The sequence below is a fragment of the Juglans microcarpa x Juglans regia genome, chromosome 4S, assembly GCF_004785595.1.
Source record: "Juglans microcarpa x Juglans regia isolate MS1-56 chromosome 4S, Jm3101_v1.0, whole genome shotgun sequence".
NCBI lineage: Eukaryota > Viridiplantae > Streptophyta > Magnoliopsida > Fagales > Juglandaceae > Juglans > Juglans microcarpa x Juglans regia.
In genome coordinates this window covers 8,863,721-8,891,644 of record NC_054601.1, presented here as the reverse complement: position 1 = coordinate 8,891,644, position 27,924 = coordinate 8,863,721, and the positions used below count along the sequence as shown (strand labels likewise).

Below are 27,924 nucleotides of genomic sequence, written 5' to 3'. Positions count from 1 at the left end.
GAATCTTGCATATCTGAAACAATGCCTGCATTCATCTAGGCTGTGTTTACGCAGAAAATTGATCCAAGAACAAAATAATTAACACAACAAAAGAAAATTACTAGAAAAAAAAAAAAAAAAAAAAAAAAAAAAAGTAAGTTTTTTCTTTAGAATACTAATGTAAATCTGCTATTCATCTTCTTCACTTTCGTCACTATATAAAACTAAACTAATTTTACCAACATCGTCAGTATTTCTATTAGTGGTTGCCACCGGCTCTAGAATTTTTTCCGTGGGGACTTTCACCACATCGGAGAGTTCTTTGGATGCACCTGGGTCTAACTTTGCTTTCTTTGCATGTGGCTTGACCTTTATAATCATATCAAATGGACGAGCTGGCCGATTTTTCCGGCCAACTGATTTCTGTTCCTGCAAACAATAACAGGTTTCATTCAGAAACCAATGCAAACTAATAATTCCAGAGGTGATATTTCACTACAAAGAATTGGCAAACCTCTCGTAAAGATTAGAATACAGAACTCAATACAAAACAGAGCCTCAGCCAAATTGACTTGGCCGCCCAATAGTAATTAGAATCTGATTTTTTTTTACCAACTTCTTTTGTAAGTAAATATTATTTTTTACCAACTTCTAATCGCTATACAGAACAATGCTTTACTCAGCCAAATTGACTTGATTGGACGACCATTAATCATTAGAATCTGATTTTTCTTTTTAATTTCAATATAGAGACACCCTATTAGCAGTCACACAATAATCACACCACAGACGAGGGAGGATGAATGTGTACTGCTTTGGGTTGAGCATCATTAGGGTGGAATCCGCAAGAGGTAGGAGTCGTAGGACCAACATCTCACAACCGTTCAATGTATACCAAGCAATTGATGCAAGTTTTAATCTGGCTATGGTCCAAGTGCATACCATCAAGTTCTACAATGTTACTTGACGCATCAAATTTTCCTAGATAGAAATTTTCCTAGATAGAAGCCTTAAATCACATGGTAGAGATTCAAGTGAAACGTCGCGACTTGCTTTATTGGTAAAGGCCCATGAGGTTGTATCGGAGACCTGGGTTTCAATGTGGTTGTGAATATGAGTGAGAGGGTTGCAAGGGTTTGCGGGAAGGAGGGGGTTGCCTTCCAATGTGTAGACCAAGTGACTTCCAATCAGGGGCCAAATCACAAAATTGGGGGACGGTGCAAAACTATTAAAAAAAAAAAAAAAAAAAATTTGGGGGAAATTAGTTTTTATAGTCCACCTCATGAAAAAAACCTTAAAATTGAATTAATATTCAAAGATTTTTGTTTTCTTCTCGTTATTTTGGTTCGCTATTCTTGGGAGTTAGGTCTGTCCATGCCTCAAATTGAAAAAAGAAAAAGAAAGGAAAAGAAAAAGGTCATAAAGATAGAAATGCACATATATCAAATTAAATATAACCTGGATTACCGATAAAAAAAATATACCTGGACTATAGGAGCTGGCCCAGCTGGGGGTGTTTCCTTGAGCTCATGCACGATATTAGACTGTGCTGCCAGTGCTGCCTGAAGAAGAAATATCATAACAACCAGAGGCAAGAGATAACGTTAAGTACAGTCTTGAGCCTCAACATGACCATGCAACATCATATGCCGAAGGACAACTACTTCAAAAATTTATATGATACTTACAAACCTTTCTATTGAAGAGAACAATCCATGTGATGCAAAGCCAGTATAAAACTTCCTTTTTTTTATATAAGTAAAACCAGTATAAAACTTTAAGCAAAATGTATATCATGTATAAAGTCCTTGGCTCTAATTCCCTACTACTTGGATGCATAAACACCCCTTCCACAGACAATATAGTCCACTTAAAACTGAATATCTCTAGATTTCATAGAAACTTCAATAAACTATGCGAAAGGCGCATCTAAGTACACGGGTGTATATAGACATTATGGTGAAAAACGTTTCTTGATAAGTAATAAAACTTTATTAAACTATGCAAAAGGTGCATCCAGGTACAAAGGGTATACACGAGAGAGTCACCTACCTAGAAGTGTAAGAAAATCATGAAAAGTCAACCCACTGAAATTTGTGGGCTTCATCCTAACCCTCTCCAGATATGAAAAGGTCCACTACTCTTATGGCCATGACCCTATCCAAACCAACCCGTTTAAAGAAATCACTCCACAAAGCACTAGTCATCTCACAATGGAGTAAAAGATAGCCAATGGATTCCCCATTCCTCTAGCATGTTTGGGTAATGAGATAAGATGAGAATTCTATGAATAGTAGTAAAATGGTTTGAGTTAAAGATGTTTTATTGGGTTTTGGAAAATGAGAAATAAAAAGTTGAATAAAAATATTATAAAGTTAACGAATTGTTTGAATATAATTTTTTAATATTATTTTTATTTTAAAATTGAAAAGGTTGTATTGTTTTTTGTGTTTTGTTTGGAAGTTTGAAAAAGTGTAATGATTAGGTAATGATTAAGTTGAAGATTTGAAATTAGAAAGTGTTTTGTGTTTTACTGATGTTTGGAAAGAAAATTATGACAAGTTTTGAGTGACAAGTTTTAAGATGCGATGAGATGTTCTCAACTCATCTCAATTCCCAAACATTACCTAGTGATAATCATGATTCATATTACAAAACAATTCTCACAAAAACAAAGCAATCATGAACCAAAATTGTTTTGGACATATGCAGTGCTGACCTAATGGTTCTAATCTAAAGGGTTTGAATTACCAATACTTTTTTCTTTATAGGTAAACAATTGTATTATAAGAATAGGCATAGCCCAAGTACACAAAATGGTATACAAGAGATAACACATATTTAGGAAAAAGAAATGGAAACAAGAAAATCATAAAAGCCAAAGCCATTGAAATCTACAGCTTTGTCCCATAAAAATAAAGTTTGAACAAAAAGTAATCTAAGCTCCTTTAAGGAGCGTTCCTTGTCTTCGAGCGTCCAGTCATTGCGCTCTTGCCCTAAGCACCACAAAATACAAATAGGGACCATCTTCCCCACAGCTGTGATTTGTGGAATACCTCCTAAATTTGTCCAACTGGCCAGTAGCTCAACCACTGTGGCAGGCATAACCCAAGTTAGCTCTAACCTGCTGAATACATCTTCCCATAACATTCTAGCAACCTCACAATACAGTAGAAGATGATCTACAATCTCCCAACTTTTCTTGCACATACAACACCAATCCACTATAATCACCCTACGTTTCTGTAAATTGTCCATCGTTAAAATCTTACCTAGAAAAGTTGTCCAAGCAAAAAATGCCGCTTTCGGAGGTGCCTCATTTCGTCAAATCCTTCTCCACGGAAAATGATTGTTCTGCGATTGTGTGTGAGACTTATAGAAATAACTAGCCGAGAATGTACCTTATCCTACGGGTACCCACCACAACATGTCAGATCCTTGAGTGCTCGGTGTCATGGAGTACAGAAGTTAGCCACTGAAGCTTCTTTCTCACATGCAATCCCGAAAACTGAAGGGAATGCATCCTCAAGGACGTTATTGTCACACCATAAATCATACCAGAATTTTATTCTAGAGCCATCTCCCAACACAAGTCTAGTGTGACGAGAAAAACCCCCCCACCCTCGTCTAATGTGCTTCCATACTCCCACTCCATATACCCCACATACCTTCATGGTGCTCCAAGCCCACCCCCCCCCCCCCCCCCCCCCAAAAAAAAAAAAAAAAAAGACCTCCATATTTGAAGTCAATCACCGACTTCCATTTCCATATTTTATCACCACAACCATTTTTCAAGTAAGGCCTGATTGAAGATCCTCATTTTTCTAACTCCCAACCCACCAGAAGAGATTGGGGAACATACATTATCCCACTTGACCAGATGGAATTTGAACTCATCCCCCAAGCCACTCCAAAGGAAATCACGCAAAAGTTTCTCAATACAAGTCGCCACACTTATTGGAATTGGGAATAAAGATAATAAATAATTTGGTAATTTTTTTTTTAGTTAATAAGAAATTTTATTACCAAGAATAGGCAAATCCCAAGTACACAAAATGTATACAAAGGAAGTACCTATTACACACTAGAAAACAAAAAAGAGGCTAATATAGATTCTGAAAAATTTCATCATTCAGTACAAGAGTCTTAGCCCACAAACACAAAGTACCAAAGAAGAGATCCCTAAGTTCTTCCAAAGAAAGTTCTCTGTCTTCAAAGCATCTCTCATTCCTTTCCAGCCAAAGACACCACATCAAGCACAAAGGAATCATCTTCCATAAGGTAGCAACTTGTTTTCTTCCCTCAAAACCATACCAACATGCAAGTATATCCACCACTTCCCTAGGCATCACCCAATCTAATCCCGTCAACCAAAAACCTCATTCCACAAAGACCTAGCCACCTCGTAGTGAAGGAAAAGATGATTTACAGATTCACCATTTTTCTTACAGATGACACACCAATCCACTATAAACATACCGCGCTTTCTTAAGTAATCCGTGGTCAAAACTTTACCAAGAGAAACTACCCAACAGAAAAACGCCACCATAGTAGGAACCTTCACTTTCCACATACTTTTCCAAGGGAACTCACAGCCACAGTGACAAGTTAACTCCTTATAAAAATAACTAACTGAAAATCTGGAATTTCCTGCATGATCCCACAGTAGACTGTCATCCCTTCCCTGCACCACTCTTGAATTATAAATTCTTCCCAAAAACTCAGAAACAACATTCACTTCCCAATCATTAGCATCTCTAACAAAATCTACATTCTACTGAATATTATTATTTGTACAAGAGAAAGAATCTGCCACAGCAGCATTTTGATCCCTAGCAATCCTATAAAGAGAGCGAAAGGGAACCTTAAGAGCTAAATCCCCACACCAAATATCATGCCAAAAAAGAATCCTCTTCTCCATCCCCCACCTTTAATTTAATATGATTAGAAAACACCCCCAACCATTCCTAATGAACTTCCACAAACTCACCCCATACACTCCTCTAACTTCATTAAAACACCAACCCCCCCCCCCCCCCCCCCCCCCCCCCAAAAAAAATAAAACAAAAATAAAACTCCCATATTTAACATCAACAACATTTTTCCATATGGCATCTCTCTCAATATGATATCTCCAAAGCCATTTCCCAATTAGTGCTTTATTAAACAGCCTTAAATTTCTCAACCCCAAACCACCACAAGAAATTGGTTGACATACCTTGTTCCAACTGACCAAATGAAACTTTTTATCCTCTCTTTTACCTCCCCACAAGAAATTCCAATAAATCCTCTCAATTCTTCTTGCTACCCTTGCCGGCAAAGGAAAAAGAGAAAAAAAATAAGAACAAAAAGGAGAGGAGGAAGCAGATCATCTTGTCAAACTACTTGAATTGTTAAAGAACTCAACCGGAGAACCATTCACCAAAATAGAAAATTTCAACGTCAAAACGCAATGCTTAATCCACAAACACCATTTTTCTCCAAAACCATATCTCCTAAGCAAATACAAAAGGAACTCCCAGCTAAAATGGTCATAAGCCTTCTCCATGTCCAATTTAATTAAAATTCCAGATTCGCCCAACTTGATTCTACTCTCCAAACATTCATTAGCAATTAAAACATAATCAAGGATTTGTCTCCCCCTTACAAAAGCATTTTCAGACTTCAAAATAATCCTCTCCATCACCCTGCTCATCCAATTAGCTAACACCTTTGAAATAATTTTATACACTCCATTTACCAAACTAATAGGCCGATAGTCTCTCATCTCTACAGCCCCCACCTTTTTAGGAATGAGTGCAATAAACGTGGCATTAAAACTTTTCTCAAATTTCATATATGAATGAAATTCAAGAAAAACCTTCATGAAATCTTCTCGCACTATGTCCCAACAACTTTCCATACCTCTAACAACATCAATAACTTCTTCTACTTCAAAAGCTCTCTCTAACCATTCTACCTCTATTTGATCAATAGAATAAACAACAGCTTATCTAATTTGGGTTTCCAAGAGAAATCTTCCCAAAACAACTTCTCATAAAAATTCACAATATGATCCTTGATTTCCTCTTGATCCGAAATAATGTTATCCACATCATGAAGGATCTCAATAGTATTATTTCTTTTATGTGCGGTTGCCATTTGGTGAAAAAATTTTGTGCATTTATCACCTTCCTTCAACCACAACACCCAGGACTTTTGCCTCCATGAAATTTCCTCCATTAAGGATAGACTCCAATTCAGCAACCACCCCTTTTTTTCTTTCACAATCCTCCCCGGAAAAATTCCCCCGCACCTCCTTATCCTCCAAACACTACAACTGTTCCAGAAGAAGCTTCCACTTGCTGTCCAAATTCCCAAACACTTCTTTATACCATATCTTCAAATCTTTTTTAAGCGCTTTCAGTTTGCCAGCCAATACAAAACTCAACGTACCAGAAAAATTATAAAAGGACCACCATCACCTCACCCTATCCACAAATCCCTCATCCTCCAGCCACATATTTTCAAATTTAAAATACCTATGCCTTCCCACAATTCCCCCACAATCCAACATAATGGGATAGTGATCAAAACAAATTCTCAGAAGTCTTTTCTGACTCAAACAAGAAAATGAGCTTCCCAAGAAGTCGAAACCAAAAATCTGTCCAATCTAGACGATGCCCTACCATTGGACCACGTATAATCTCCTCCCACCATTGGTAAATCAACCAAATCTAACTCAAAAATCAGATCTGAAAAAACAGTCATAGCATGTGAAAAGTGAGAGTCCCCCCCACTCGCTCACTAGGAAAACAAGTAAGATTAAAATCCCCTCCAAAACACCAAGGAATATCCCACCAACCATGTAGACCCGCCATTTCATCCCATAAAATGTTTCTACTACTGTCCACATTTGGACTATAAACACCAGCAAATTCCCATTAGAATCCACTCTCAATACTCTTAGGATGACACGCCACCAAATATTCCCCCACATAATGATCAATCAACTCCACCACCCTCCTATTCCACATGATAATAATACCCCCCGATGCCCCTTTTGAAACTAACTCAACCCATCCCACACAAGTGCAATTCCACAAACTGTTGACAATCGATTGATTAACAAGCTTCAGTTTTGTTTCTTGTAAACAAATAACATCAACCCTCCATTTACGCAACCAATTCTTCACCCAGAGGCATTTTCTAAAGTCATTAAGCCCCCTCACATTCCATGAAATAAGGATTCATAGATAATCAGCGACAGGCCTTTCCTTACCTTTATTTCTATGTTCACTCCCTCTCCTTCCACTATAATTAGTTGTGCACAACAATCTCTTCAATTTTCTTTCCTTCTTTAAAGCAAATCTAGCCAAAGAGGATTGACCAACCTCAATAGCAATCAAGGGAGCTCTAAATTGTTCCTCAAATCCATCACAAGAAACACCCACACAATCCTTGATTTCATCCACCTTTCTCAACACCCAATCAGAAGATTTATGATTCCAATCAATCCCAGGGGGGATAGAACATAACGGGTCAGGGATAAAGTCCTCATCAGATTCAATTATTTCCCCAAATTCACTTCCCTCAGAGTCTTCTCTTTCTACAAAGGGCCAACTACAACTCAATTATTATTCTGGGGACACAAGTCCCCAGACTCCGTAATCTCAACAGCACCCTCTGCCTTGCCCTCACCCCCTCATCCCCATCAGCCTCCTCCACCATCTTTTCCCCCACCTCCTTGGCTTTACCTCCATCACTCAACTGGATTATCGATGCCGACATCCTACCTTCCTTATTGCCCTTCTCTTTAACCAAAACCGGTTGCGCCATCCCAAAATCTAGAGAAAATGCTAATGCCAGAAAGATTCCCGTCGTCGGAGAACCCCCAATACATTCTCCATCCTCCATCGACCCTTTCTATGAAACACTACCCTCCATCTGATTTCATTTTGGGCTGCCCTGCACTCCCTTGCCTAACGGACTCTCAAGTTTACACTGAGTTGATGTCATCTCCCCCTGGAAGATCGCCAGCCGTCGTCGATCCCTTATGTTAGGATGCCGATTCCATCGAAGCCCTCAAACCATTGGGCTGAGCCGCCATTGCGTCTATCAGGCCAGAAAAGCTCGATTTCCCCCGCTGAGACTTAAGGCTCCAAGAAACAAACCTAGCAACTGGGTCTCTCTACAGCCCAAATCTATTCCCCATATTCTTTGACCCAAGCTTCTCCCCCGATACCTTCTTTTTATCTTTAGAGACCACCGAAACATGGCCCAAACCCATAATCAAGCCCAAACCACCATCAACCTTCTCTAGCATAATATCAACCTTCTCCCTCCATCCAAACAACTCAGATCGAATATGCCACAGTGACCCTTCCGCTTCTCCAAGTCTATGCAACACCTCAAAAGACCAACCAGTAGCTCCACCAACATAACTATTTCGACAACACTCCATCATCGGACTTTCCGTCCTCAAACGTCCCTCCGGCACTTGTTCCACCTTCCTCTCATTTCCATAACCATAGCTTTCTATCACTGGTGCTAGTTTCAACAGAGCCAACACATAAGAAACAGTCCCATGCTTAGAATCAACTTTGTTAACGTGAGTCAAACTTGAGGAAGAAGACCCAACCATAACTCTCATATTCCTCACCAAACCAGCCCATCAACTTCCTCTGCACCCTTCACAAATGACTAGAATTCTTTTTCCCGTCCCCGTACCGTACTCAATCAACTTCACAAATCTTCCTCACAAATTCTGACCTCTTTGCACCATGAAAACTTTGTCTCCCTCCCTTCAGTTTGATACAAATCCATCTTTCCAAAGTTTTTCAAGCAATCCTCCATCACTTCTTTTTTTTATAAGTAAAAAGAAATTTTATTCATCAAATGTAATAAGCGAAGTCCATGTACACAGGAAGTATACAAAAGAAAACACCTAATTACATTCTATGAAGGGAAAATGAAAACAGAAAATCATGAGCTGAAGCTCCATCAAGCCCTATAGCAGAAAACCATTGCAATAAAGAAAATACAAAGAATTTCCAAATTTCCTCCATAGTGCACTACTTCCATCACTTTAACAATCCAAACAACCATCCCTCCAGAAAATTGAAGAGATTTCATCATCTTTCTACTCTTTTCAAAGATATAGAATACATTGTCACCTTTTCTCCTGAACACAAACAACTTAGATTCTATGCGAAAACTACAATCCATCTCCAAACTGACTAACTTAGAAGAATTAAAATCAAAGCCCAACAAGAAGGATTAAGAAAAAGAATAGAAAGATTAAGACTCATTCCTGGCTAGAAGCACCGAGATTGGAAGATGAAAGTTCATAGTAGCGAGAGAGAGAGAGAGAGAGAGAGAGAGAGAGAGAGAGAGAGAGAGAGAGAGATAATTTGATTAAGGTGATCCTATCACCTTTTGACAAGTACAATCTCTTTCAACCTGCCAATCTACGTTTAATCTTCTCAATTACTGTATCCCAAATTGATTTAGCCCTTGAAGTTGCCCCCAAAGGAAGACCAGGATAATTCATGGCAAGAGATGAGACCTTACATCCATGAATATTAGCCAACGGCCAAATTTTTCAAACATTACCAATTGGTACCAACTCTGACTTATCAAAGTTCACTATTAGACCCGAAACCACTTCAAAAAAGAGTAAAAGTGCCATCAATACCCGAATCTGGTTTTTTTCTGCCTCACAAAATATCAACGTATCATCTGCAAACAACAAGTGAGAAACGTTAAGAGTACCCCTTTGGATCCGACAATCGAGAATCCAACCACAACGCCACTGTTAACCAAGGTCGAGATAATTCTGCTAAGCGCTTCCATGACAATGAAAAAAAGGAGTGGGGACAAAGGATCCCCTTGTCTTAGACCTTGAGAGCTATTAAATAAACCAACTGGACTGCCGTTCACCAAAACTAAGAACTTCGCCGTTGATATGCACCATCTCTCCCCAAATCCACACCTCTCAAGCAAGTAAAGTAAGAAATCCCAATTAACATGATCGTGGTCTAAGACAAAAGGCGGCTAAGGGAATAAAGGATTGTTTAGAACTCAATTGTCATGAAGGATTCTTCAGGGAGCTAAGGATAGGTAATGGAGTTCTCATCATTCAATATCATATTAACACAAGGGGTAGCTTTCTGCAACTCTCAGAATTCCGAAATGGAAGGAGGAAAGGTTTGTTGGTGATTCCGGAAGGCGCAAATGGCATTGGGTGGAAAGGTTTTCTGCAGCCCATTACAAGCGTTACTGGGTCCAAAGCCGCTATTTTGAAGCATGCAAACAGAGGGGAGTTTGTTGATGGAAAGACAGTGGGAAGCCTTCCTCGGTCAAAGGTGCCTCATACGCTTCGGTGTTGAGGTCACTGGAGGATAGTCCAACCGAAAATAGCTCTGTGGTGGAAGGAAAGGGTAAGGCACTTGTATGAGACAAAGGTCGTCGGGTGACATTGGAAGAAGTGGAGGGGGTCTTGTGGGCTGTCAAAGCTCAATTGACGAGAGTTATGGAATATGTGAATGATCTCATGATTAAAGTGGATAATGAGTTGGACCTAGTCGTGGGTTTGGGTGGTAGGTCGAAAACAGACGAGGGGGGCAGGGGGTAGATCCTAATGGTTTGAAGGCCTCAAGTGTGCTGGCAAAGGGCATTTCGACGTTGTCACAAATAGGGTCATTGGACGCCAAAATCATTGTTCACGCCGGTGTCACTCAAGACATTGGTAGCTTGTCGTCTGACAGCCCTCAATCACCAGTTGCTAATGGGGTTGGTACTTTTTTTCCAGGAATCACTTTCAATTGAAAATGGAGGTCCTTCCAGGGTCTTGAGTACTTTGGAAGAAACTGACAAGCCTATTTTAGAAGATGAAAATGGGGTAATAGAAGGTAGTGCTTCCCCTACTTGCTCTATGCCTCTTGAGGGAGCCCCACGATATGCCTCGTCGATAGAGGGGAGGAAACTTTAATGGTGACAACAACCATCTACCTGTTGAGGAGGTTCGGGATTTGAATGCAGGATATGGCGGGGAAGAAATTGTGGGTTTGTCGTTGGTGCCTTGTGAGGAGGAATGTCTAGGGTCGGGAGTGCAGTTGAGTACTGTGTCTGAAGATAATATTGTTCCCCTGGTTTCTCTTCCTCCGATAAACAATATAGCTGGTTCACCATTGGATTGGGTTCTACATAAGGTTAACAAGATTCAGCATATCGTGGGGCTCTCACATGGAGGATGTGAAGACTAATTTAAAGCACTACTCACTGCGATAGAGGCAAGTCACTCGCTTGAAACCAAATCAAGTTTTAAGAAAAACAGGGAGTTAAAGCATCTTTCTTAGACAATCAACTACGACGCTAAGGTTGATAGCTCAAGTTGAGGGAAGACTAAAGGGAGGGCATTATGAAGACGTTCTCGTAGAGGGAGTTTCTGGTGGAGTATTAGTCTAACGGGAAACGAGGGGTTGGGGTTGGGGAGGTGTGTTTTATTCCAATTCGGGCTTGGTGTATTTTGGGTAGTTTTTCATGGGCTTTTTGGGTCATTAGAAGCTCTCTAGTATGGGCTAGGTATTTCCTTGTATACGTCCAATGTACTTGGTTACTCCTATTAATATATATATAATATTTTTACTTATAAAAAAAAAAAAAAAAGTCATAAGCCTTCTCCAACTTGCATATGATCCCTGGACTGCCAGATTTTAATCTATCATCTAGACATTCATTGGTGATGAGGACTGAGTCCAAAATTTGCCTACCCCTTACAAATGCATTTCGGGACTTCGTAGTGATCCTCCCCACAACCTCCCTTAGGCAATTTGCAAGCACCTTGAAAATGATCTTATACACCCCATTCACGAGACTAATGGGCCTGTAATCCTTGACCTCCAAATTACCAAAACTTATGGTTCCTTAACCTTGTTAGTTGAGCCTACCTATATAGGGGAGTTCCCTTTCATTGATCATTAACTACTCATCATATATCACAAAATGCTTAATCTCACCCTAATTTTTTATGCATACGAGTCAAGATCCTAACTTAGGATTGTAAACTAGGCCAATTCAATGCACTGCATTGTTACTTTACAACAATGATCTCAAGACAAATCCGCGATTCTCAAGCTAGATAATTTTGTGTTTCTTACAAGAAAATAAAGAATTAGAGTAATTATGTGAAACATTAAAAAATTTACCTGGAAACGCAGCAGCTCTTGAGCTTCCTCATCTGCTATTTGTTGATCATACTCCCTCCTTGACTTTATGAAAAATAAAATAACATAAATAAAATAAAACTCTTAACAATATAAAACGGGAAGAGATGACAATAGTCCTGCAAATTGAGATAATAAATGATTCATAGTTTTATTGTAAGCCACTATATAAAAAAAAAAAAATATTTCATTTGATTCTGCACACTCTACAATTTACAAGTACAGCAGCTTAATGACTCCATAGGTATATCAAATAGTACTAATCAGAAAAATTGCTCTCCATGTAGCACAGAATATATACAGATCTTAGAACATAGTCTTACCATTTCCAACTTCTCAAGAAACTCAGTCTCATCCTCATCCAAAGCTTTGGGTGGTCCTGTTAATAAAAGGGATGTTAAGGCCCCATTCGTTTAGGTCCCATTGGGAGATAACAAGAAATGCATTATACCACATTCTTTTCCCCTGTTGTGGTGTTGTTGCTCTAAATATCTGTTGCAGAAATTTTTATTTTTTCAAAAAAACAAAGAATATTTTGAGTTGCGGACTCACTGTGCTTGAATCGTTCATTAAATTCTGCATCCTGCTTGTCTTTGTTTTCCTTTAGGATCTGCAATCAGAAAATATAAAGTGCATATTTGGTGTTACGGTAGAAAATATAACTTATAGCTTTAGGGCTTATAGCTTAATAAGTTCTACTATTAAAAAGTTATTTATTATTTGGCAATCATATGTTTAAAGCACTTTCAAACATGTTACATTTGTTTGGAAACAAATTTAAAAAGTACTTTCTAAGGTAGAAATGACATAAAAGATCATTTGATTCTTTAAAAATTATGACCATATTCTTGAAAGTTTGAAAGTTTTAATTATCTAAAAGTTGTATTGTTACTTTCGCCCATTGATAGTCAAAATTGAAACTACATTCCGCATTATCCAGAAAAGAAACATACTTTTTAGTTTATTTGAGATTAAAAATTATTTTAATATGTAACATCCAAACAACCTAAGTTTTCTATTAAAGAGTTTTTAAGGCTATTTAAGCATTTTTTAAGACTTCTAACGCAAGCACAAACAGGCCCAAAGGCTCGGAATGTGTGAATAGCAGGAAGCATAATACTACACCCAAAGGTATTGGGTGCCTTAAACCAAGAATTTAGTTCTTGTTGGATAGCAAGAGCCATATCACGGTAGGCAAAAAATTTGCTTCAATTTATTTACTTGCACTCTTGATAGGTATCGAAAATGGAATCGCTCCCATTTTTATCAGACGGTCTTGGAAAAAAAAAAAAAAAAAAAGGCCCTTACTAGCAAGTGACAGGAATTTCAAGTATCTAAACTTTGTATATATCACCCGCATGGAAAATTTTCTCAAATTGTAGACTCACTCTTGTGGATGAGTTTTCCTTCTAAGTTAGTTGTATGCATGTACGAATCATATATCTATTTAGTTACTGAACTCTTCTTCTGAATATTAAGCTCGTATTCCAAATTAATAGTGGCTACAAAATTTTTACACACACCCACACCCGCACACAATATATATATATATATATATATATATATATATGTTAAAAAGGAAAAGAGAAGGGAAGAAAGAGAAACCTCAAAAAGGGGTCTATCTCTTTGGGCAGTGCCATCCTCGACGCGTTCGCCCCTTGTCTTCTTAACTTCATCCAACTGCCACACCACCAAAACCCAGAAAGTTCAACAACTTCACTTTGGTTAATTATCACAATTTTTTTTCATACCACCGAAGCAAACCCAAATTTGCAAAATGAAGTGTCAGCAAAAAACAAATTGGGCTTCCTCGTAATAATATAAATAATGGGAATCGAAAGTTTCAAGAAAAGCCCTAAACCTGTTCCTCCGAGACGAAATTCATTAGCCGAATTGGCCGGCTCGATTCTTCAGCCATGCCGTCTCTCTCTCTCTGCTCCCAAGGTATCCCTTTTTTCAACGGTTTTGACTAGAACGACGATAAAACCAGCGTAGCTGCGTATGTTAACGGGGAACATTGGAAACGACGGGTCGTTTTGTGATAAAAATACGGACAATCGACTTCTGAAAACGGCAAGTCCTCTGAATGATTTTCATGTGAGAGCCTTTGGTATTGTATTTCAAAACAAAGAATAAATATTTAAAAAGTAATATTAAGTATAATTATGAATTATATAAGTATCGTGTACTCTTTTTAAAAAAATAAAATTTATTATTAAAATATTAATATTTTCATGCACATCCGTATTTATTTATTTTTTTTAAAATAAATGTATAATATTTACGCATCTAATAACTATAAATATCATTTCTAATATTTAAATGGATTCGTGCCAACGTAAAGTTGAATTGTTGATAGTCTCTTTTAATGGATTTTATTTATTTTTAATTGGTATTAAGAATTATCAAATTAATTTCTTTTATGAACTTCTATTAGTAAAATGCTAAACAATTTACTTATTTTTTACGTTACAGTATCTCCTGTTAACTTCAAGTAAAAGTTAAAAACCCTTAAGTGATTAGTATATTTTTTATTTGTGCAAAACACACGAAATGTGTAACACATTTTTCCAAAAAAAAAAAAAAAAATTGTCCCACACTAAACAAATATAACTTAGATAAAGGAAATAATAAATAAAAGTTAGTTGGGGGTAACGCCATATTTATTTGAGAAATGTTTTATTTATAAAATAAAATTAATAATTTTTTTTTTTACAAATTAAAATAATTTAATATGATATATCATTATTATAAGTCTATTTTTATTGTAAGATATTCAACCGACTTTAATTTGTAAATTGTTTTATAATACTTTTTATAAACACAACATCTCTCTTTTATTTATTTGTTTTTCACTAAACTCTTCACATAATCCCGGCTGCATCAAAGCCTAGCAATAGTGCAAACGTGCATTTTTTGTTTTTCCATTAGAATGCCAACGTGCCTTCAGTAATGCACAAATTTTATAAATTGGGAATAACGATAAAATTATACAATTTATTTTAAATTAATTAATGTAATTGTGTCACTTTAATAAAAAAATAATTTTAATTTTAAAGGATTACCCTTCATTTTAAGTAGAGTTTTAAAATAGTTGTAAATTAATTATAGAATTTATCATTGAATGGTGCTACAACATTGGCACAATCTTTAAAATTTGATAAATTTAGCTTTAAAAGTACTACATTGGATTCACCATATTTCAAAATCTGAAACTATGAACTACAGTGTATCTCATTTCATCTTCAAATTTAAAGAACTACTATTCATTGCTATTGGTATTATTTTATTAGCAAAATCATATCTTTCGCCCGCATTCTCTTTGTTTTCTCTCCCTTACTCTTACTCTGCTTTTCTTCCTCTCCCAAGTTCCCAACAGCCCGAAATCTCATTTCTCTTCCTCTCCATTTATCCTCGATTCTCAGATTCTCTTTCTTCCTCTTTGTTTCCTCTTCCTTTTTTTTGCCAAGCTATCCATTCCCTTTGTCGTGAGGTTTAATTGCTGAAGAATCAAACCTCTGGTACGTATGGTCCCAATCGATTTTAACTACCGAAGCCATCTCGGTTGTCGTTGAAAATGACCTCGGTGGCAGTGAGGTTGCGAACGCAGCATTGTTATGCCCCATGGAATAAACTGAGAAATTCATGAGGAGAATCATCGCGTACACATCAGAGTGGGAGTACGAGAAAAGACCTGTTGAAATAGCCATACGAACGAAGGGTGCATCTCTCTCTAAGCCCGAGCGAAAATCCCCTATAGGTCTTCTTTTTCCTACTGGGTGTTTCAGGTCTTGTAGGTCTTCTGCACAGTTGAACTTCGAAGTCTCAATCTGTTTAGGATTTTGGTAATAGAAAATCTATTGAATAATCTTACAGAACTTGCCAAAAAAAACTCTTTTGTAATTTTGAAATCACGATATAAGGTTATATTTTTCTGTTTCATGAGAATCCATTCATGAAAATGGTTTTATGATGTTTCTTATTCTCACTTTGCCTTGGGTCGTGCTTGCTAGAATCAGTCAGTGACAATGTGTTTGATACCTGTTTCACTAATATTTATTTTTGGTTACAATGTTTCTTGCTATATGGTAAATGTTGTCTCAAAAGGGGGAAAAAAAATGAATAGCTTATCCCCTCTTTTGGAGAAAACTTACATGACAAATACATTGTTTTTCTATACATGTTAGTAAAATGTTATTGTGGTATGCTTCAGATTTACAAACATACATATGAAACTTTATGGGACTTATTTCTTATGTTCTGTACAGTATTTATGGCCGTTACGAAGCATTCTAGAAGGAAGTTGATTATGTGAAGCATTTATGGAAGAACAGGCAAGAGCTGAAGGTTGAAAATGCTGGTATTGCAACTTTATTTGGGCTGGAATGCTTTGCATGGTTTTGTGCTAGGGAGATTGTGAGAAGGGGTTTTACTATCACTGGTCACCATGTCTGAGAATGACAACTGTTTTTAGGGGTTTGAATGTGTAAGCTTCTCTTTTCATTTGAGTCGCGAGAACTCTGCATCAACTGTTATTTTACCTCATTGTGGATATTACAATTAATATCAGAGTTTATTCAACATGCCTCGCTGTAGAAATTGTTTTTCTTCATTTTGTTTTTTCTGCAATTCTCCTATAATCAATTTTTCATCTGTCTAGACTTACATGATTTAATGTTTTGCTAGTTGCAGGATCAGGTAAGTTAGCAGAAAAGGTTGCCCCACCAGTTGAAAACGAAAACCAAGAGTAATTGAACATATTGGTGCTTATGTAGACATACAAGGTTTTCTAGTTTACTGCAATACTCAGGTCTTTTAGATCAAGTGGTTTTCCATCAGCTTGATGTGTCTGACCCTGCTAGCATTACTTCTTTCGTAGATTTCATCAAAACCCAGTACGGGAAACTTGATATCTTAGTATATATGATTCAAAACTGATTTCTTTATCTAATTTTTCATTCTTCTTTAACATCACGAAATTTGTTAAGCATTCTTCATGACAAGGTTGGACAGTTAGTTGAATTTTTTATTTATTTATTTTAGGAACTCGTTGGCTTCTTTTTCTTAGTTATTATTGTTATTGTTATTATTAATAGCTAATTATGCACTGCAGATTCTTGATAATAAGGTAAATCTTGTAATTAAGGCGGTTAGAAATCTTTTAGATAACCGGAGGGATTCGACATCTTTTCCTGCTTAAAATATCTAATATGGTTGGTGTAACATATTAATTAATATATGATTAGTGTAATTGTAAAATATGAAAAAAATAAATTAAAAAATAAAATACTTGAAGAGATTGACTAGCATTTTCGTTATTTTTTTTCAAAAAGTAAATAATAATAATAATAACTTTATACATAACCATTTTAACCGTAACAGGCAAACAATTTGATGGGACAAAATGCAAGGTTGGCTAATAATCCAAGTGCGGTAATTAATCCGAGATAATCGATTTTTATATTTTTTTTTATTCAAATATTTATCATAATTGAGAGAGATATTGGAAAATGCTAGTCCACGGCTGGGGTTCCTTCTGCTATTTTATTTATTTATTTAATGATTAAGAATGTATTTTTTAATAATATTATCAATTTTTTAAAATATTAAAAAAATACATGTAAAAAAAGTAAATAAATATAAATATAAATATAAATAAAATAGACTAACGAGAGCTCCCAGTTGTCACTGTAAAGCCACCCATATGTTTAAGTAGCATGTCTATCTTTACAAATTATGGGAAAAAATATGAATAAAAAATTATAGAAAGATTTCGATTTAATTGGACCATACACGTTTAGTGATTGGCTTAAAAAGTGCCACATGGCCGGTTTATTATATATATAATCTACACATTCTTTTGCAAACTTCTTCGAAAAAAAAAAAAGAAATATATTTAAAATGATATTTATAGTTTTAGAATAGATAAGTATTATGCACTATTTTTTAAAAAAATAAATTTAAAATTTATATAAAATGAATGCGATAGACTTGTATATCTTAAAATTGTATTTAGTATTACTCATTTCGGACACGTGTAAAAAATTTAATTTTACACAATAGGCTCTACTTATTTTTTTTTTAAGAAGTACACAATATTTACATAATTAAGACTGTATTTAATATTATTTTACATATCTTCCGTATATAAAAGCATCAATTCGAAAAGCAATAGTATTTTTTGTTCCAACATTTTACTTTCTAATTTTATCCCTCTATTTCTCATTTTTCCGTTTCTTCGCTTGGTGCAACATTCTTTCACCTATGATGTGTCTACTCTCCTTTTTTTTCTAAATGCATATATTTCTTATGATCATTCTTCTCTCTCCTCGTGAATTTGTCTGAAAGTTTCTTTTCTACCTTGGTTAAACAAGTGTCTATACCAAATGAATAGTATCTTTTGTTTACTATTTTTTTTTTTCAATTTTGCCTGTGTTTTCTAAGAAAATTTCCTTCCATTCTATGTTTTTTCTTCCTTTCACCGACTGTGGAAACTATAATTTTACAATGCTTCTACTCTAACTTATCGCTTTAGAGCCTTTGTATGTAGAAACTTGTTTATCTTTTTCCTCTCACTTTATTCTGTTTCCAATGTCTTTTACTCTCCGCTTTCTCACACAAACTTATGGGTTCTTTAACATTGAAATTTTTCTTCTTGCTGGTGATTCTTGGCGTTATGTGGGTTGAGTTTTCTTTGTCTCTCTTCTCAGTTAAAGCTGTTTGGATTTTTAGAAGATGTGTAAATAACTCATAGGTATATTCTGAGTTACCCTTCATTTGAAATAACAGAATCAATAGACATGCATCAAATCGGATGAAACCAAACACCAAATCGAACGAAACAAACACCATGTAGTAAATGTTTAGATCTAAAAAAATTGGTGGTGAGAGGATTTAATAAACAAAAACAAGGAATATCTGTGAGATCCTTACACTCGGGCACTGAGAAAGAGTGAGATTGCGGGCCATGGAGGGCGGCAGCTCTTGTTGGTGGAAGTTGGGTGGAACATAGACGAGAGAGGAGAGGTGCAACCAAGTGACAGAGATAAAGAGAGAGAGAGGAAGATGGAAAAAGAAGAGTTACAAAGACAGACGGTGGTTGCTGCTGTTAGTGGAAGATCGGCAAAATAAAGATGGGAGAGAGAGAGAGATGTTTGTGAGAGATTGTTGGGGTTGTCAGAGTAAGAGGAGAGGAAGGGGAGGAAGAGTATTGAAGAAAATGTTAGAAAAATGAAATGGAAGACACGTGAGGAGGAGATATGATATGAAGGATCTATAATGGTTTAGCTTAGCAAGACAAGTGGCACCCATGAAAACTGACGAGTTCCTCTTTGGAATGGAAATTTCTACGTTGTGGGTTAAATGGCAACTAATAATATTTTGACACATCAGACTCTCTTATAATAAACTTATGCACTGCATCACAGCATATCAAAACAAAACTCCCTCCCACCCGTGTATGGGGAAGTGAATACGCTTATTTTCTTCAATTAATCCCTTTCAATCTGTTCAAGTTTTCGAGGATGGCTTCGATTTTATTATCCTCACCCCTGCTACATCTCTTGCATGCTCTGCTTTATTGTTTTTCATGAAAACAACCAGTCCTCTATTTCGGTCTCTGAGCAGTGTGTGAAAGGAGGTCCTACAATTTCCTCTCATTTTTATCATACGGGTCTTTCCCTTTTCTCTGAGCCAAGCTTTATCGTTAAGTGGGTCTTTCGCGCAAAAGGTTGCTTTGTTTTCCTCTAATCAAAACTATATGGTCAGGGTTCATGGAAAATAATGACTCTTTGATTTCGCATTAAATCTTGTTGAAGTGAGATTTTGGTGGCTTTGGAAATGGGGTTTGTCAAATTTTCATTTAATATGATTTTATTGATGCAAGTTTTTGCTCTTCTTTTGGAGGTTGTGTTTGGACTCTGAAAAATCGGATATATATTTTTGAACTTACCTCAAAATTGTGGTGAAAATGGGTTGTACAAACTCTAAAACTAAGAAAAATGAAGCCATCCATCTCTGTACAGAACAGAGGAGACTCATCAAGCAGGCCATTGATTCAAGGTACTCCCTTGCGGCTTGCAGCTGCTCAACATCAGATGTGGGGGAGAGAGAGAGAGAGAGAGGACGAAAGTGGGGGATAATTTTTTTTTTCTTCCCTTGCAGTGCGGTCTACCATTAAGAAAAAGTGGGATCTATGTGGATGGCCCCCATTAGATGCTGTTGTTTGGAGTAAATCGGATGTACCTGTGGGTAGATATTCTCAAAACTGACTGAGAGGGAGTGTGTTCAGTGCTGATCTATGCTTTCAAAAATGGTAAATTACAGACATTTTTCTCATTTTGTATATAGTATGTCTAATAAGACTTTTCTCAGTTGTCTGGTCAAAATAATTACTTACTAATTTCATGACAACCTTCACAATTGCTATTGTTGTAATTTTTTTCAAAAAGTAAAAAGAAAATATAATGGCGGTGTATTATAAATTTAAGAGTGCAAGACATTTATTCAATTCCCACATATAGTCCTTTCATCTCAGTTTGTACCTTGAAAGAAAAGATTTTTGAATTCAAACACCTGGGTAGGGGTACCGATTTCAACCTTGTGGTCACCAACGCCTAGACTAATGAATGTTGGTTCTTATTTTTCAGACATTTTAATGAATTCTCTTTCAAAAATATTTCCAACAGAAATGGGCTTTAGATAGAGAGGAGTGTGTTATTGCTTTCAAATAGTTTTGGTTTGGGACCTTTTCAGACTATATGGAATGGTTTTGCAACCTTTTAGGGAGAATTGAATCCTCATGTTGGGGAATTATGTTTCATAACTTGCATGTTTAGTTTGGTGGATTGATGACTTTCATAGTATTTTATACACAATTTGTTTTTGTTTAGAATTTTAGAATATCTTACATTTATAAAAAAGTGCACATTTTTTTTTTTTTATAGGAAATAGATTTCATTCATTCATAAAAGCGAAGTTATAACTGTGACCTGATACATACAGGAAAACTCCCAAATTATAAGCTAACTACTCACGATTAGGGCTCTCCCAGTACATAAATTCTTTTGTGACTGGTATGATCTTAATTTCTATAACTCTTTACAAACAAAGCGTTTGAGAGACTACATTCTGCCTAAAGCAGAGATTTTAAACCCCACCTCTAGAGGAGGAGATGACTTTCACTCTATGGACAAAATGTCTAAAAGAGTATTTTTTTTTTCTTTTTTTTACCTAAACAAAATGAAATAACAATAAACATAAATATAGATGTGAAAATGACAGATTACAACTGTAGATCCGAATTTTTAGCTTGAAGGAAAGCAAAACCAAAAAACAAAGAGACTGTGGTGGCACGTGAGGACACGCGGCATGATAGGAGTGTGGCGGCCAGTCGAGTCTGAAGAAACCGAAGTCCCTAGCCCCAGAAACGCTACGCATGGCGGCAGTTGAAACTTCTTGATACGATGGTGCTTGGATCTCACGTGCTGCTATGACCCGCTTATGTGACTCATGCGCTGCTCCGTTCGACGAAAGCCTTTGGCCATCTGAAGGATCGACAGCTTGGAAATCCTGCAGAGGGGCACATGGTGGTCGTTGGATTTTGAAAAACAGCAAATCGGCGTTTCGCCATACTTTAAACGAGAAAAACAAATAGATTATAAATTGCACAGTTTAAACAGATTATAAACTATATATTTAATATATGGACTATATTATATTAGGAGTGTAAGCATTTATGCAAAAATAGAAAAAAGAAAAGAAGAGAGCAAAAAACTTTGAACATCAATATATACAAAAGAACAATAGCTTTTATAAACTACACATTCTTCTATAAGTTTGGTTTTAGTTTTTTATAATTCATTAAGTCTACTTTTTAAATTAATTTGTTAGTTTAAGAAACAAAAAGTATTGTAAAATTAAAAATCGTTTATATCCGTAGATCTATTTAAAAAAACTTATCTATTCCATTTAATTAATTCAGAAGAATTTATTGTTTATACCTTTGCGTTAATTCATGCAGAATCATCTCTCATATTTCCAAAATATTGTAACACAAATTTTAGAAAATGAATGAATTATCCATCTTAATATAGAAGTAAATCAACTGAGACAACAGCGTCAAAAGAAATTGAACATATTCACTATTAACCTCATCAATGAAACAATGGTTTACTTTAACTTATGGAAATCTATGACTTGTTTTAACTTTGTGTTGATTTTTTTCCTCATTTTTTCATTTCTTATTTTTATCAATAATTGGCACGTAGAAAAATAATTTTTTTATAAATTTTTTTTTTAAATACATTTAACATTTTTCATATATATATATATGTATATATAAACCATTAGACACAATTTGTATACAAAAATTTCTCCAACTCATCTCATTTAATCATTATAACTAATATTTTGAATAGCGTACCAGATGCCGTATTGGTCAAAGTACTGGAACGAAATATTTTGATACTGGTACCGTTTCATGTACCGTTTCGAGATTGTCGATATATGAATAAATTATATATATAAATTATATTTCTAAATAATAGTTTATATATGAATAAATTATATATAAATACATATATATTTAAATTATAAATAGCCTAATCTGAATTAATGGTAAAAAAATGAGCTTATAGTTTGAAAAAATAAAAAAATAAAATAAAGGCTGAAATATCGGTTGATACGGACCAAAATACAAGTCGGTACCGATCAAAATATAAGTTGGTACGATCGGTACTTGAGTAAGTACGAAATATATATAATATCTGTACCAGATCAGTAGCAGGTACGATATATACCAGTCACACCGACCGATATTATACGGATTTTATAATGATAATTATAATTTTTTTAAATTTTAAAATAATAATAATATTAAAAAAATTTGAATTTATGAACATTATTAGACTTTGGAGAAGCGAACGCAGAGAACGGGGAAAAAAAGGCTATGTACAGCGTCGCCAGCCTGTGTGGCCTGCCGTCTTATAAAATCCGAATCGAACCCAGAAGAGGAAAAAGAAAAGAACTTTGAATAGAAAAAGAGTCAATTCTTTGTCTTGGGTTTTTTAAATAACATTACCCTCTATCACAATTATCTGTCCCTCTCAGGTACGCAATTCTCATTCTTGGTTCGTTCAATTCATTCCAATATCTGATTTCCCGTTTCAAATAACCCTAGATCACATGGTTTAGTTCAAAGATGCAATTTTTTTTTTTTTTGGTTTGTTAGATTTCTCCTTGGGATGGAGTTCTTCTGGAAGCTTCAATTGTGAAGAGATAGAGGGCCAAATGATCGGGTTTTTATCAGAACCCGGTAATGCTTGGTCCTGAATTTGATCTAGGGAGGTTAAATTTTTGTGCTCTCGATCCTGCTCATGACTCTGCCGTGGATATCTTCAAGTGGGTACCCGGGAGAATTCGTTCTTGTACCTAGTTATCGCTGGGGTTTTAGGTTGCTTTGAGGGTTTAGTTGATCAAAAGCTTAACTTTGTGAATTCTTTAAGCGAAATCGGAGGACTGGAATAAGATCCATTTGCGGAATTTTATGTTATAGCTTTGCAAACTTGTTTCTTTCTCATCATTTGCGGACTTTTATGTTATAGCTCAAAGAACTTGCTGTATGTCTTCATCATAGGACTCGGTTTGGGTTTGAATTGTCTATAAAGACCGGTTCTTGATTCTGGGTCCTTAGCTTTTATTTTATTTTATTTGTATTGAACCTTGAGTATCAATGGCTAATCCACCACAGCCTTCCGTTGGATACGCTGTCACTATCACTCCCTCAAACCCGCCCACTGAGAAAAGTCCGATTCCTCCTCCTCCTTCAATTTCCCCCACACCTCCCAGATTTCCCCCGCCAAGATTACAAGATCAGAATGCTTCACCTTCAAGGGAAAGCCCAAATTTACCATCTTCAGCCAATGGTGTTAGAAGTGGCAGCCCCATTCCTCATTTAAGCACCCCCCCTGGACCTCCTGTCTTTACTTCGCCGGTTCGCCCTGCTGCTGTGCCTTTCCGCTCTTCACCTGCATCTCCTCAGCCGGTTGCATTTGCTTCAGGGTCATTTTTACCGGCATCTTCACCTTCCCACTTTTCAAATGGATCGGTCGAGTTGCAACATCAAGTTTCCGACGTTACAGAGAACTCAATACCAGCTGGGGAATCACCATATGTTCTATTTTCAGCTCATAAGGTATCATCTGAACTTTCCAGCTCATATGCTTTATGAATTTTTTTTATGAAATTAATTTATTTCTTTTAATAACTGATTTCAATTTCCAGTTTACCCCCACCCAAAGTTTAATTTAAGTAGATTTCCTTCAATGCTCCTACAATGGTTTTTGCATTTTTTGCCACAGATTTGAATATTTTCATCTCCTTATGTATTTTTACACAGATTTTGAAACAGAAAAAGCAAGCTAATGTACCCAGTTTATGTTTTGGGGCATTGGTGTCTCCTGGGAGGGAGATTTCTCCCGGTCCTCAGGTAATACAACGCGATCCCCATCGTTGCCAAAATTGTGGGGCCTATGCAAATTTCTATTGCAACATACTACCTGGCTCAGGACAGTGGCAGTGTGTAATTTGTGGTGAGCTGAATGGAAGTGAGGGCGAATATGTAGCTCCCAGCAAGGAAGATCTTCGTAACTTCCCAGAACTGTCATCACCTATGGTTGATTATGTTCAAACTGGTAACAAGAGACCTGGTTTTATTCCAATTCCCGACTCCAGAATATCTGCACCCATTGTTCTTGTCATAGATGAGTGCTTAGATGAACCCCACCTTCAGCACTTACAGAGCTCCCTACATGCATTTGTTGATTCACTGCACCCATCAACAAAATTAGGAATAATTTTGTATGGCCGCACAGTATCAGTTTATGATTTTTCTGAGGAATCAATTGCATCAGCTGATGTGCTTCCTGGTGACAAATCACCAACTCAGGAGTCGTTAAAAGCATTGATCTATGGAAGTGGCATATATTTGTCACAAATTCATGCCTCATTATCAGTAGCTCATGCTATATTCTCATCACTGAGGCCATACAAATTAAACCTTCCAGAAGCTTCTAGAGACCGGTGCTTGGGTACGGCAGTTGAGGTTGCTCTTGCGATAATTCAAGGGCCTTCAGCAGAAATGTCTCGAGGGGTAGTTAAAAGGTCCAGTGGAAATAGTAGAATTATTGTGTGTGCCGGTGGACCTAATACTTATGGTCCTGGATCTGTCCCTCATTCGTTTAGTCATCCGAATTATCCTCATATGGAAAAGACAGCATTGAAATGGATGGAACATCTAGGTCAGGAGGCTCATCGGCGCAATATAGTGGTTGACATTCTATGCGCTGGAACATGCCCTTTAAGAGTTCCTGTGTTGCAGCCTCTCGCAAAAGCTTCTGGGGGTGTTTTGGTTCTTCATGATGACTTTGGAGAAGCCTTTGGAGTAAACTTGCAGAGAGCAGCTACCAGGGCAGCAGGTTCTCATGGTTTGTTAGAAATACGTTGTTCCGATGATATTCTTATATCTCAAGTTGTGGGTCCTGGTGAAGAGGCACATGTAGATACTCATGAAACCTTTAAGAATGACTCTTCTTTATATATTCAAATGCTTAGTGTTGAAGAAACACAGAGCTTCTCACTTTTCATGGAAACTAAAAGAGATATCAAGAGTGATTACATATATTATCAGTTTGCAATTCGGTTTTCAAATGTGTATCAAGCTGATATATACAGAGTTATTACCATCAGATTGCCAGCTGTGGATAGTATTTCAGCATATCTTGAGAGTGTTCAAGATGAAGTGGCAGCTGTTCTTATTGCCAAGAGGACTCTTTTGCGTGCCAAAAACTATTCCAATGCAGTTGATATGCAGTCAACAATAGATGAACGAGTTAAAGACATTGCTTTGAAACTTGGGTCCCAAGTACCGAAGTCGAAGCTTTATCGGTTCCCTAAAGAGCTCTCTTTACTCCCAGAGCTCCTATTTCATCTTAGAAGGGGTCCACTTTTGGGAAATATTATTGGCCATGAAGACGAGAGGTCTGTATTACGGAATCTGTTTTTGAATGCATCCTTTGACCTTTCACTCCGTATGGTAGCACCTCGTTGTCTAATGCACCGGGAAGAAGGCACTTTCGAGGAACTGCCAGCTCATGACCTTGCTATGCAGTCTGATGCAGCAGTTGTTCTTGACCATGGCACGGATGTCTTCATTTGGCTGGTATGTCAGTCTACCCATATTCCTGCTATTTTTGTGTGGCATCTTTATAGTATATGAGGATTTTTTATATGATAATGTATGTCACATGTTGTAGCTTTTCTCTCTCCCTCTCTCTCTCTCTCTCACACACACACACACACACACCCATTTTTGCCCCTATAATTTGCCTCTGTGGCACACTATTGTTGCTTGACTGGGGAAGGATAGGGGATCATGGGCAATGTAATGGGTTCCACCACCATCACAAAGTCCCATAAAAAACCCATCTTATATCCAAACATCCACATTTAAGATCTTATATCCAAACATCCCATCTTAAAAAATTTCTTGAAAGTTTCAGAAACTTTTAAGATCTTATATCCAAACATCCACATTTTAAGGTGTACTTGCAGTTCCATGACCCGTCTATTATGGGCAATGTAATGGGGTTCCACCACTATCACAAAGTCCCATAAAAAACCGTTCTTAAAAATTTTCTCAAAAGTTTCAGAAATTTTAAGAAAATCTTATATCCAAACATCCCCATAGTCTATGTATCACATTCAAAGGTGTACTTGCAGTTCCATGACCTGTCTATTATGATTCTCAGTATGACATTTCTTTTGTTCTTCCCCCTGAATTCAGGGTGCTGAACTTGCTGCCGACGAGGGAAGAAGTGCTGCTGCTTTGGCAGCTTGTAGAACATTGGCTGAAGAGCTAACTGAAGTGCGATTTCCTGCTCCTCGGATTCTTGCTTTCAAGGTTCTTTCCCTTGTGGTTCACACTTTTTTGGGGTGTATCATATTCCTTTTCTGTTCTATCAGGCATCTAAAATGAAAATGAATCTAATAGCCTGGACTTGAAACAGGAGGGGAGCTCTCAGGCTCGGTATTTTGTCTCTCGACTCATACCAGCACACAAGGATCCTCCATATGAGCAGGTGAGAGAAAGTAACATGGCAAAACAAATGGCTTGCATATTGATTGATCCAATGTAGGAAGTAACACTTCAAAAGAAATGGCTTACATATTGAGTGATGCCAACTATTGCAGGAGGCAAGATTCCCCCAGTTGCAGACTTTGTCAACAGAAAAGCGAATGAAACTGAAAAGCAGTTTTCTTCACTTCGATGAGCCCAGCTTCTGCGAGTGGATGCGAAGTTTGAAAGTGGTGCCACCAGAACCAAGCTAAGAAGTTTTGAAAGAGATTTTGCTGGCCGATGTACCTCTGGGACGAGTCTGAAGAGTTGGCATCCTTCCAGCACTGGTGGGATACTTTAGTCATCTGTTTCATTTGTTTTTCTTTCCATTTTCACTGGTAAAAGGAATAGTACCTCAATGCGGTCCAGACTGGCAGTGGTGGTCATATTGATAATTTGATGCCATCTCATCCTTCCCTTCCTCAAATTTTTTTTTTTTTTTTGTCAAACTTGTAAGGAACGTTTATTATACATTACTATTTAGGAGCTTGAAATATTGTCTCATCTGGTTCTCAGATAAAATGGCTTTTTACATTGTAATAAAGATGTACCTTGTTGATTCAA

The 27,924-nt window shown here is 36.7% G+C and overlaps 2 protein-coding genes and 1 long non-coding RNA gene across 5 annotated transcripts; 2 read left to right on the top strand and 1 right to left on the bottom strand.

Annotated features, from left to right (window-relative positions):
- Nucleotides 1–10: 10 nt before the first annotated feature.
- Nucleotides 11–26,532, bottom strand: LOC121263331. Of its 3 annotated transcripts, none has more exons than XM_041166166.1 (8): nucleotides 26,507–26,532; nucleotides 14,047–14,120; nucleotides 13,791–13,865; nucleotides 12,738–12,795; nucleotides 12,509–12,564; nucleotides 12,168–12,230; nucleotides 1,464–1,541; nucleotides 11–408 (listed from the first exon to the last, which is right to left on the bottom strand). In XM_041166166.1, the coding sequence occupies exons 2-8, from the start codon at nucleotides 14,101–14,103 to the stop codon at nucleotides 169–171; spliced, it is 627 nt and encodes a 208-aa protein (XP_041022100.1). In that variant the 5' UTR covers nucleotides 14,104–14,120; nucleotides 26,507–26,532; the 3' UTR covers nucleotides 11–168. The 3 variants fall into 3 exon arrangements, with proteins under 3 accessions (XP_041022100.1, XP_041022099.1, XP_041022098.1); XM_041166165.1 differs by having other exon boundaries at nucleotides 26,511–26,528; XM_041166164.1 differs by having other exon boundaries at nucleotides 26,503–26,521.
- On the top strand, nucleotides 15,421–17,136 carry LOC121263333. The gene is made up of 3 exons (XR_005940243.1): nucleotides 15,421–15,945; nucleotides 16,482–16,545; nucleotides 16,878–17,136. It is a non-coding gene; the product is annotated as an uncharacterized LOC121263333 (long non-coding RNA).
- Nucleotides 23,111–27,924, top strand: LOC121263326 (protein transport protein SEC23). Its single transcript, XM_041166160.1, has 6 exons — nucleotides 23,111–23,294; nucleotides 23,416–24,378; nucleotides 24,583–26,403; nucleotides 27,028–27,144; nucleotides 27,251–27,322; nucleotides 27,435–27,924. Exons 2-6 carry the CDS (start codon nucleotides 23,917–23,919, stop codon nucleotides 27,570–27,572), a joined length of 2,610 nt encoding a protein of 869 aa, XP_041022094.1. The 5' UTR covers nucleotides 23,111–23,294; nucleotides 23,416–23,916; the 3' UTR covers nucleotides 27,573–27,924.

Bases quoted from the DNA above. Each gene is read 5' to 3' on its own strand.
- LOC121263331 (XM_041166166.1), bottom strand. From the start codon at position 14,103: ATGGCTGAAGAATCGAGCCGGCCAATTCGGCTAATGAATTTCGTCTCG. The intron at 12,231-12,508 runs GTAAGACTATGT...TTTTTCATAAAG, and splicing joins TTCTTGAGAAGTTGGAAATG to TCAAGGAGGGAGTATGATCA. The intron at 1,542-12,167 runs GTAAATTTTTTA...TTTCTTCTTCAG, and splicing joins AAGAGCTGCTGCGTTTCCAG to GCAGCACTGGCAGCACAGTC.
- LOC121263326 (XM_041166160.1), top strand. From the start codon at position 23,917: ATGGCTAATCCACCACAGCCTTCCGTTGGATACGCTGTCACTATCACT. The intron at 26,404-27,027 runs GTATGTCAGTCT...CCCTGAATTCAG, and splicing joins CGGATGTCTTCATTTGGCTG to GGTGCTGAACTTGCTGCCGA. The intron at 27,323-27,434 runs GTGAGAGAAAGT...CAACTATTGCAG, and splicing joins AGGATCCTCCATATGAGCAG to GAGGCAAGATTCCCCCAGTT.